The sequence below is a fragment of the Calidris pugnax genome, unplaced genomic scaffold, assembly GCF_001431845.1.
Source record: "Calidris pugnax isolate Ruff unplaced genomic scaffold, ASM143184v1 scaffold13, whole genome shotgun sequence".
Classification (NCBI taxonomy): Eukaryota; Metazoa; Chordata; class Aves; order Charadriiformes; family Scolopacidae; genus Calidris; species Calidris pugnax.
The window spans coordinates 5,103,915-5,115,622 of record NW_015090810.1 but is presented as its reverse complement, the minus strand read 5'-3'; the positions used below and the strand labels follow the sequence as shown (position 1 = coordinate 5,115,622).

Genomic DNA, 11,708 nt, shown 5'->3' with positions numbered 1-11,708 from the left:
TGCGGGGTGTCAGCTGGGCTGAGCTGGGCTTCTGTTGTTCAGGGGGAACCGGGCAGCAGGTGAGGAGGGGGAAGGATGGAAGGGGAGGGGAGGGGGGGCTTGCTGCTTTCTGAGGTGTATGCTGGCAGCCGAGCGTCTGCCAGGAGAGAGTAGCCTGAAACCAAGCCTGATTGTTTTGTCTTGTTTTGTTTTCTTAAAACCGATGTACGTATTGAAACGGCAGCACTTCAGGGAGTTGCCCCATGTCTTGCAAGGGACGTACTGTTAAGACCATAGAATTATAGAATGGCTAGAGTTGGAAGGGACCTCAAAGATCATCGAGTTCCAACCCCCCTGCCATGGGCAGGGACACCTCCCACTGGACCAGGTTGCTTAAATTCCCATCCAGCCTGGTCTTAACACCCTCAGGGATGGGGCCTCCGCAACTTCTCCGGGTTCCAGTGTCTCACCACCCTCATAGTGAAAAATTTCTTCCTGATGTTTAATCTAGATCTGTCCTCTTCCAGTTTGAAGCCATTACCCCTCGTCCTATCACTACGTGCCCTTGTAAAAAGTTCCTCTCTAGCTTTCCTGTAGGCCCCCTTCAGATACTAGAAAGCTGTTCCCACATTAGCGACAGCTTTTAACTGACCCTTTTCTGCAGCTTGGACTTGGAAATTGCTTTGTTACCTGTTGTCAACTGACAGCTTACGCATGGTTAAGAAAATATGCTTTTTTTTCTTTACAATTTAGCAGTAAAGGTAAAGAATTTCTAAAACGGTTTCAGTGAGCTTGTAACTTTGATGCAACCTTAAATGTGATTTTTTTTTTTTTTGTCCTTTTAAATTCTGCTGTGGCTGCTTAGAGGAAACTGAGACATGGTGTTTAATTTTACAAGTGCTGAGGAAAAGACCAAAAGAACTGAGGGGTTCCTAGTTCATTGCCTGTATGCTGAGTAGATCATTGTGGCAGGGCACAGTAGCATGTCTTTTATACTAGTGCTGTGTTTTAATTTTAAAGCACTTAATATTCCAGGACCTTAGGATCAGTCCAGCCTTCCTGCTCTTTGCTCCAGTGTTTTAGTGCTGTAAATGTCACTGATCTAAGCCTTTCCTTTCTCACTGGTACAGCTTCCCTTGTGCAAGTGTCAGTTCCTCTGCCCCCATGTCACATCACTCAAGAGGCTGACAGAAACATTGGTCTTGGTTTCTCTGTCTGTAATGTCTATTTCAGTGATCTTGTTCTAGAAAGATACTATCTCTACTTTAATAAACTGTTCTAAAAGTGCTGGTTTTAGCTGCAGTCTAGAAGTTTCTGCTAGGAGAGCTTCCTGATTTTTGTACTTCTTTACAGAGAGTTGCAGAATTAAAAGGCACAAAGCAGACAGCAGTGGGTTCAGCTCCCAGCACATCCTCTCAGCCTGTCAAGAGAAAAACTGTTGACACAGAAAATGCAGAGTTAAAAAAAGTAAAAGGTAAGGAGAGAAAAATACTTATTAAGCACTTGCCAGAACCTGACCATTTTATATCTTGAATGTTTTGTTTTGTTTCGGGTTTTTTTTGTTTTCCTGTGGAAGTGAGTGTGAATGCACAAGACGGGTGAGTTAATGTCATCCTGTTGCTGCTGAAAAGGGGAGAAGGTCTGTCTTGTTCTTTCTCCGTGAGTTCACTGATCAGGAGAAAACTGCACTTCTGGTAGTTTACCTAGTTTTGTTTTGGGTTATTTGGTCATGGAGCTGTGGGCTTGGTCCAAACAGAACCAGAAAAGTGTAAGTTAAACTTGCCCTAAAGCAGTGTTACTCCTTTTCAGTGGGATCAAGCCAATGGTTTATTTCAAACCATGCATGAAAGTTCATGCTAAAGGAAAGAGTTGTTTTTTTTTTTCCCTTGATACTACTGAACATGTAAATACACGAAATATATGAAAGTGTGCATTTGTGAACTTGCTGCTGTGGTAGAAGTCTGTTTGAGGGGTGTTTCTTTTAAAAGCATGTATTGTAAGAAGTTATTCTTGGCTGTTACGCAGGTACAGACGAAAAGCCACATACGTCTACATCTGGGTAAGTAGATCTTACTACATATGAGTTTTTTATAACTGTACCAACTGCTGCATCCTCACCCTGTTCTTCCTCGTCTCTCCCTCCTCTCCAAGGGTAAAGATTGAGAGAATCAGCAGATCCCTGCTTCTGTTCATTTTCTAATGTGGGTGTATATTCCTGAACATGGCATCATCTTCCTCAGTGCAGATGAGAAAAATGATGGTATTAACTCTAGAGTCTCTGACAAAAAGGGAATTCTTTACTGTCACTATCAGACTTCTAAGGATTAATATATGGTGGGATTATGCAGTTTGCTAGAATGAAAATCACTAGATTGTGGCATGCACTCTAATGTGAGCACACTGCAGAAGAGATGGTAGTCTGAAATTAAGACAAATTTTAAATGTACTTTGAAATCATATTTATTCACAAAAGCTGCTAACAAATGTCATCAACAGATCTTTTTGAAGATGTTTTTGTCACTTAATGTAAATGCACATCTTGCAGCTGAACTCTGACAAATACAGGAGCATATTTGACTTAAAGGGATGGGGTTAAGCATCTTACTGCCACTAAAGATGTCTGATGGTATTTGGAGATCTTTGTGGGGTTGGCAGATGTCACACGGGTCTTGCAGATCTCCCGTATACTTCTTCACAGGATTTATTATTATTATCTTGAATAGATGTTATGTGCTGTTATCTTGACGCTAGAAGGCACTTACCTTGTAGAAGTTTTGAATGTGTGTGCAAAATTAATGGTTGAAAGGTTTCTTCATTATTAAACTGGTGGGTATGATTATTTTAAAATATTATGTGGAAAACTGTTTGTCTTGGAGGCCTGCAACTATTCTAAGCAAATCTGGGTGTTCTCATCACTGACCATGCGTGGCTCTTCTAAGCTGCAGTTCCGGGCAGCAGTAGGTACCCAAAGCAAGCAGCTGTGTGAAGGTTGTCAAGGTTTACGTGACATTAGTGTGACTGCTGAACTATGAATTTTGTATGTAATGTGTTCCCAGCAGATAAACTGATCCAAATAACTTTGAATGAGGAAACAGAATTACCTAAGCAGCCATTCCTCCAAATGCACTTTGTTATGGAATATTTTTAATAATGTTTCTGATCTTGTATATTCAAAGACAAAAATGGAACTGAAATGTGATTTCAGAATTAACCTGAGCATTTTTTAGGAACTTCAAATGAAAGTGATGAGTATGTGCTGCCTTCAGACACTGGTAGCCGTGCGGTTTAGGGTATTGCACAACATCTGAAAGATCTGTAGAGAGGTTGGTGCTGGTCTCTTCTCACAGGTAATTAGTGACAGAACGAGAGGGAACGGCTTCAAGCTCCAACAGGGTAGGTTTAGATTGAACATTAGGAAAGAATTTTTCACTGAAAGAGTGATAGGGCATTGGAACAAGCTGCCCAGGGAGGTGGTGGAGTCACCATCCCTGGCTGTGTTTAAGGGCCGTTTAGATGCAGTGCTAAGGGACATGGTGTAGGGGAGGACGTTGTAGAGTAGGGTAGATGGTTGGACTCGATGATCCCAAGGGTCTCTTCCAACCTCAATGATTCTATGATCTTATTGCTCACAGATCGAATGGGCTGCGGGTGCCAGGCTGTAAGTGATTTTTGTGAAGTTTGAGATGGTTATGTTGTGTGTTCTTTACTAGGCTACCAGCAGATTTTTTTGATGAAACAGCGCAAAGTAGTGCAAACGAACAGCTTTCAAAGGGTCCACGTCCCAGTTTATTGTCAGGAAATTACGATGATGATGATGACGACGATGAAGAGGAGGAACAAGATGAATCAAACAAATCTTCTGTTACGCATAAACCTGAAATTCCACCTCCAACTCAAGAAGTAGTAGCTAATTCTCTGCCTGCAGGTAATGCTGACTGAAATAGGAAGTGATTCAGTAGAGAGAAGCTGTGTTTTTAACTGATGATGGAGTTTCATTTATTTTTCTAATTATTGCTATTAGCTGTTTAGGGTGTACAGACAAGTAGAAGCAGAGAAAGGATATTCTTTAATAGTTTGTTATTGTGTGATGTTTTCTCAGAATGCTTATTGATTTTTATGTTCTAATTGTTTGAGGCTGTCAAGTGAAATAATGTCTGGCTCTTCTTCCCTTGGTATTAATTTAAATTCCTGTCTAGTCAGAATTTTATGAAGAAGCTTGAACGGTTGTTCTTGCTCATAGGCTTCTGTCTTTTCTTAAAGACTTCTTTGACAGCAAAACTACAGCTGCTCCTATAGTTTCCCATTCAGGATCCATACAGAAAGCAGAGATACAAGAGAAGATAGTGGAAAGGTAAGCAGTCTCACATCGTAAGTAAACTTTATTCTTCCAGGAAGTACAGATTGTGATCACTTAGAAATCTACCAAATTTTTGACTTGTATTCAGAATAGTTTGCATATTGCCTTTAGCATTACTTCAGACAGGTATTTCACACCCTGGGGGCAGGATAAAGAGATGGAGCAATGCCATACGGTGTCTGTTAGACATCTCTATTTGCAAAGTTTTACACAGGACACTGTTGAAGCTTAGTGTCAACCACTGCTTTTAGCTGTTTAAAGAAAACCATTTGCTTGTTCTGTAGTAACGGTTTGGCTCACTTGGGCACTTTTTTAGACAGTGGTTTAAGCTTTCAAAAGTAGAGACTGTACTGTTAAAATGTTCTAGTTAAAACTTGGGGAATAAAAAAAACTAATTTCATTTCTAGATCCTTTTATAAAAGATTATGAATTTTTTTCTGAACTATTTGTAACTCTACAATAAAGCAGGTCGTAAAGTGTTAACTTGGGATAACAGTAATCAAACATTTCAGGAAAGAAAACACTGCTGAAGCTTTGCCAGAAGGCTTCTTTGATGATCCTGAAGTGGATGCAAAAGTAAGTGATCTGCTCTCTTTATGCTACTGGATTTATTTGGCCAGTTGTAATGATTTTCTGAGTAGTAAAGATGCTTTTTGAGGTAATTAGTCATACCAGAACTTAAGGAAACGACTGAACTATTTCATTCTGTATTAATTAGAAGACATGAAAAGGGACAGAAGCAGGCAGGTAGGCATATTAAATATTGGCTCAATGTATTTTTGATTATGGTTCCTTTGTGGCTCTTTAAGAAAACCCAAGAAATGTTGTTTGTTGGTTAAAGTGCTGGACTGAGATTTGGACAATCCACCTGTTATTTATTTCATCATCCCAGGAAAAGCATTTCATCTAATATGTACATCAATTCTGCTTTGGAAATGAGGGTATAAAAGTAGTTCTCTAATGGCCTTTGCGAAATTCTGTTGAAAAGTGTTAGGAGTTACTGTGTGACTGATACTATGCACCCTGTTAGAATGAAAATAGCTAGATTCTGGCATACACTGTAGTCTCTAGTGCTGGCATACTACAACGGTGAACTTGGTCTTCAGCCCTCTTGTCTTTTACTGCCGTGGGGTTTTCTGATGCTCAGAAAAGAAATGTGGGCATTCAAAGTGTTTCTCAAAAAAACCCACAACTAAAAATCTTGGAATTTTGATCAAAATAATTCATACTTCCTTCACATAGTACCAAATGATGACCCAAAATAAACACTGATACTTGGAATATGAAACCTTTTTTTTTTTTTTAATTTACCACAGATTTGATGGCTTTCCTGTTTTCATTATTGAAATAATAGTATTGTAGGCTCAAAGTCTTTTTTATTTTCCTTGAGTATATTTCCCTATTGTTCACACTGTAGAAGGCTGCTGCTGCTGTATTTCATTTGGATTGTGAGGTCGAGCCATGACTTCTGATTTGGAGATCTTCCCAATAGTGCTGCTTCTTATTCAGTTAGTCCCATTATCCCAATTACAAGTTTAGGTGTCTCTTATTTGCTCTGGCAAGATTATTTTGGCACCACCCATGCCCACATGTTGGCTATGTGAATATTCATATATTCACTATTCAACTATTCACATATTCACTATGTGAATAGTTTTGAATAATGACATTTTGAATATTGAAATATGTAGCTGAGAAAGCCACACGAGTTTTCTTTTTTTTTCTTCACATGACAAAGTGTTAATTTTTTCAAATACTTAGTTTCACAATGAGTTGAGAAGCTTGTACAAAGCAGGCATGCCTAGCAGGCACAGGAGAATCTGCTTGTATTTGTGAGTACCCTGGTTAGTGATCTTTGTTCTGGTTGTCACCTCAATTGATAAAATTTACAAGTGGATACATGTTCCAATAAGCTCTTCCTTGAATTGTTTGCAGGTGCTCTTCTTTTTAATGAGCCCTTTCTAAGTTTAGTTAATATGTAGGGGAAGAAAAATGTGTGTGACATCGCTTATATTGAGATGGCTGCAGTGATTCTGTGTTGGAGTCATACACAAAATAATTATTTTCAGAATTAACAGCATTTGGAAGGGAGATTGTGGGCTTGAAAAATGTTGGGTTTTTTTACATCAGGAATTAGATAAATATTTCAAGGAAAAATAATATCTTTAGTGTTTAAATTTATTGTAAGAAATACAAATAATTATGAATTACAAAAGACAACCACAATGCATAATAACACAGTACATACACATATGATAGAAATAATCACAGAACAGAAAAATGAAATGATGACTATTACTTCCCAGTACGTAGCTTGCTTGGAAGCTTCTAATTTATTCTATAAACTTAATTCTTACTACTGGATTTTGTATAATCATTCAGGAACAAAAGGTACCAAACTTGTCTTTACCATGATGATGACTGATGTGTTACCAAAAGAGAGGAATGAATAAAGGAAAAATTAATGCAAAAAGATGGTGTCATGAATTATTCTATTCAAATTGCGTAGTTTTCCTACCTACATAATTTCCACCCAGTCCAGAGCCAGGCATAATCTGTCATCTAACATATGTTACATGCCATATCTTCTTCCAGTCTTGAACCGTGGAAGTTTTGGTTACACAGTTAGATTATCTTGTTTATTTGCTTGTATTAAAAGCACAATCTGGTTTTGATTACCTTAGTTGTTGATCTTAAACATGTTCTTACAGCTACTACTTTTTCAGTCTTGTCTTAGTAATTAATGCAGTCTACCACAGAAGAATAAGCTTTGCATGTCGTTAAAATCGCTACGTAGCTGTACTATTTCTTCTGTTAGCCAACAAAATTAGACTAGATTTGAAATATAGTCAGCCTATCTAACACCAGTCAGACTAGTGACTGAATCACTTGATATTTTATGTTATGCCAAAGGCAAATAATTCACTGCTGCTTGGCTTGTGAGATAGCTACTATATACGATTGAACAGGCAGCTTACAGAAGAATTTAAAAATTATCAGCTGACATAGTGAAATTACAGACCATCCAATTAACAGATTTAGTCACTTTTTAAATCCAAACATTCCACACCATCCATTCTTAGTCAATTATTCTTTAATGATACAGTCAAGGGTGTTGTTTTAATCCAGGAGTAGAGTCCAATTTTTCCTCCAAAACCATTGTGCAGTTGCACTCTCTTATTCACATACATCACTTACACTGAAATATGTTGACCAGAGTTTTCTGAGAACACAGCATAATTTATCCTATTTCTCCAGCTGTTTTACAAAAGAGTCACTAGACATAAATTTACTAAGCCTGTTTTTTCATGTACCTTAGGTGCGAAAAGTTGATGCTCCAAAGGATCAGATGGACAAAGAATGGGATGAATTTCAAAAGGCAATGCGACAGGTCAACACAGTAAGTAATGGAGTCTATTTTTATTGATTCTAAATACTATACACAATAAGGAAAACAACAGTTTCATGCAGCTCTGCAGAATGACTGACATCTGCATTTGTCAGCTGTTTGTTGCAATGCAGTGTGTGGTTAAATGCACTTTATAAATGAGCAAAGGGTTCCTTATATTTTCCACTTAACAGAAAATAAATTGAAGAAACATTTGATCAGGATCCAGTCATCAATATATATATCTAGTTACATTTGTTAAATTGCATTTACATAAGGTAGCATATACCTCAGATCAGCGTCCTGTATCCAAACAGGACGTAATTGTGGGTTCTTGCTTCAGGTGAGATATATTCATATTTTAACCTTGAAAAAACTGAACAAAACATCACCCATTTGTCTGTCTTTCAAAAAGAATCTATAAAATGTAGGTTAAGTGTAGGTGGGTTTTATGGTTAATTTAAATGTACTGGAAAGGAACCCCAAAATTTGGGGAAGTGACAAAAGATTTGGTGTGTGAGAGACATAAGTTGGCCACAATTTTTCTGTACTTCCATTTTTACTGTTTAGCATTGCTTGGAAAGTCTTCCCAGAACAGGTTTTTATCTGCCCTTTTGTACAATATAAAACTGTCACTAAAGATACCTGGTGTTCTCAGTCTTCCTCTAGAGCACTTGCTAGTTTTTTAAATTTTAATTGTAGATAATTGCTCATATGTCGACTGCTAAGAGAAGCGGTGCAAAAGAATTTCTCATTGCTCATTTTAAAGTGGTCAGCGCTATAAACAGAGCGAATGTTCATACAAAAGCGGTGGTGGATACATTTTGCTAGCATTAGCCATTCAGATAATTCTTCAGCTTAGAAGGAATCTTCTCAGTTATGCGTGGACCATTGATTGCATAGCATCTCCCAGACATTCAGATTTGAGAAAGTATATGCTGAAAAAAATAACAGGTTAGAAACACTTGGGGATCTAGCGTGAATATTTAACCAATACTTTCAATAAGCTTGTGCAATGAGGTCCCAAGCACCGGGATATAGCTCCTATTTCAGCCTCAGACTTTGGATGCGCGTGGTTTCTTTTATGCTCAGTTTCAAATAGCAGTGTATTGAAAAATTCGAAAGGTTAACCCCAAAGCAGCCAAACTACTTTTAACTTTTAGCTTTAAGAAAAAAAAAATATTTCCATTTCAAATTAAACCAGATCAGTTTTTTCTGTATCTGCCTCCAGAGTCTTTTGTGAAGGTGGGAGTATACGCTTAGGAGATTGACACTGACTTGAGGTAGGGGGGAGGAAGGGAAGACACAGACATCAAAAAGGAACAACAGTGGAATTCGGGATGAAGGTGGATTTTCTTAGCGCTTTTCTGGTTTAGATTTCAGAAGCGATAGTGGCAGAAGAGGATGAGGAGGGACGACTAGATCGTCAGATTGGAGAAATTGATGAGCAGATGTAAGTAGATCAATTTTTCCTCAAACTTTCTGTTCTCCAGCAGTAATGGATCGCTATTTGACTAGAGTGATAAAAACATTTTTAACTTTAATTTTCTGTGCTGCTACCTTTCATTGGTCACCTAAATATTTGAAGGAGAAAGACAGACTCCCTCAAATTGCGGAACGATACCTAATAAAAACATGACTTTTGGTTCAAAGTTATGTAATCATTTGCAAAAAGAGAAGACATTAGAATCACTGAAAATACAGGAAGCAGGCATGGGCAAAATAAAGCAATAGAAGGCAAATTCTTTGAACAAACTGTCCCTGTCACGTGTCTTACATTGAGTTCTGATTCATGTAGAATTTATGTGAACGTTTTTAAAAAACAAGGTCTGATAATCTGCACTGCTGTTAAAATTCTGATAATGAGATTTGTGTTTTGGCCATCCATTTGCTGTACTGAAAATGCCCTGTTCTGTGACTAACTCTTCTTGTTTCTAATAAAAGTTTACTTCGAGGTTTTCTTGAATGATGCACTTCATTGCATGAAGTAGGGGTATTTGTTTTATTTTGCTGAAATGGTAGGTGTAGCGGTTGGATAAGCATTAGTTTAAACTTAAGTAACCTGAAGTGCAGCTTAGTGCAACAGATTGTTACCATTATTGTGTAGCTTAACACGTTGATTAACAATTATTACGGCAATTTTAGCAATTGAAAAGGAAAAGATGAATTCTGATTTTAATGAACCTTGCAACAAAAAGAAGACACTAAAAATTAAAGCAGCACTTAAGCCATCTGGCCAGATTTACATGGTACAGATAATGAGCATATAGGAACAATGGTGTTGGGTTCAAATCGAGTTTGGTAGTACAGGAGTGTCTTCTAACTATGTTTGTGTAATTCTGGAGGGGGCTTGAGCTAAACCTGGCTGTCCTTGAGCATTCATTCTTACCAGGAGCTTAGGATGCTACAGTACTTAGAACTAAATTCAGAAATTTGTAGAGAACTTCAAGTTTGATACCGTAATTATTTTTCCCCAAAATAAAAGTTCCAAATGGATTTTTAAAGATGGTTTTTGTAGCTTTGTCTTCTGACTGCATTTAAATGCAGGCCATTTAAAATTAAATTAAAAATCAGATTAATTCCAGTGACATTCATGTTTTCCCAAGCCCTCAAACCTTCTGCTGTGACTGCCTGTAAGTAATCATATTGCAGATGTGCAAGGGGAAACAGGATCCAGGTAGTAATCTTTCCTTGTTGATTCTTCCTAGCAAATGGGAATGAAAGCAGCAAAGATGTATTTAAATTGGGCTGATACTACTTTGCATTTTCAACAAAATACCCTGTTCAAACAGCTAGTTATAAAATACATTTTAAGGACAGAACTTTCAAGTAAATGGAAAACTGAAACTTGTGGACTGTGTTTACTGAAGAAGTTCTGTTTTAGCCCACAGTAAGCAGGTAAAGGATCTGAACACTTGCACTGCTTTTTTATTCTCAGAGATGACACCACTAAGTTATAAAAATTGATAGCCAGTTGATATCTCACATTTCTACCATATATGAAAACTGCAAGTGGAGCAAAGAATAGCGTCTCTTCTTGTGTGGAAGTGGATATTGGTTTGTGGTGGTATTGCAGTTGTTATTATTATATCTTGTTGCTAGGGAATTGCCCCCACCACTCTGGTCTGTTTCCACTTGATTAACACAGAGAAGGTGCACTAGCATATTGGAGCTTTTTTTATCCAAAGTTGGAGAAGCAAAATCCAGCACTGTAGAAAATGCAATTAATGTGGAAAGTGTTAATAGGTGCTTTACTTTTCAACAGTGAATGTTATCGTCGTGTTGAGCTTTTGCGTAACCGCCAGGATCTGATGAAGGAGAAGTTAAAAGAAGCCATGAGATTAAGAGCAGCACAAGAGAAAGAGGATGAGGATATTGGTAGCGAAGACGAAGAAGAATTGCAGGATTTGCTGTCTCAAGACTGGCGGGTGAAAGGGACCTTGTTGTAGCATTTCTGCAACGTGGTTGATACTCTCTTTACCTGTGATGTTACTTCCATTGATAGAAGTGAGACGCTTTTGCTAAATATTTATTTAAAGAGGATCATGAGATGGTAAAGAGCCAAATGTATTAAAAAAAGAATCTTTGTAGATCTACAGTGGTGTATTACTTGCTGTAAAAACTGTATATTGCAAATGTTTTATGATATTGAATGTACCTTTCCTATTAAAATTATTAGTTTCCTACCAGAAGTATTTTAATGAGATGAGTAAGTCACTGAATAGTCTCTACAGTTTTGGAAGCATTAGGTATATCTGGCAATTTTGAAACTTGGGTCATGGTGTATAGAAGTAAAGGTCTTGCAAAAGTGATAGCTTATGGAGTTTTCCCAGATTGGGGGGGTTAGGAAAAGGAAAATAATTATGCATTTATGTTATCTTAAAATTTATAAGTGCTCTTCCATCCATTGCCCTGGCTCCCAATAAAATATGTACAGGATTTTTTTCAGGATCTGTTACAGTTTGTGCATGTAAGGACCAAGCT

At 37.6% G+C, this 11,708-nt stretch overlaps 1 protein-coding gene across 1 annotated transcript in view; it reads left to right on the top strand.

Annotated features, from left to right (window-relative positions):
* Nucleotides 1-11,425, top strand: part of ZNF830 (zinc finger protein 830) — a 21,893-nt gene extending 10,468 nt beyond the window's left edge. Inside the window, exons 3-10 of the mRNA XM_014938591.1 lie at nucleotides 1,337-1,453; nucleotides 2,005-2,038; nucleotides 3,690-3,904; nucleotides 4,240-4,330; nucleotides 4,849-4,912; nucleotides 7,656-7,736; nucleotides 9,101-9,177; nucleotides 10,990-11,425. Of these exons, the coding sequence (XP_014794077.1) occupies nucleotides 1,337-1,453; nucleotides 2,005-2,038; nucleotides 3,690-3,904; nucleotides 4,240-4,330; nucleotides 4,849-4,912; nucleotides 7,656-7,736; nucleotides 9,101-9,177; nucleotides 10,990-11,173 (863 nt within the window). The 3' untranslated portion in view covers nucleotides 11,174-11,425. The remainder of the gene's footprint in view (nucleotides 1-1,336; nucleotides 1,454-2,004; nucleotides 2,039-3,689; nucleotides 3,905-4,239; nucleotides 4,331-4,848; nucleotides 4,913-7,655; nucleotides 7,737-9,100; nucleotides 9,178-10,989) is intronic.
* Nucleotides 11,426-11,708: the final 283 nt, after the last annotated feature.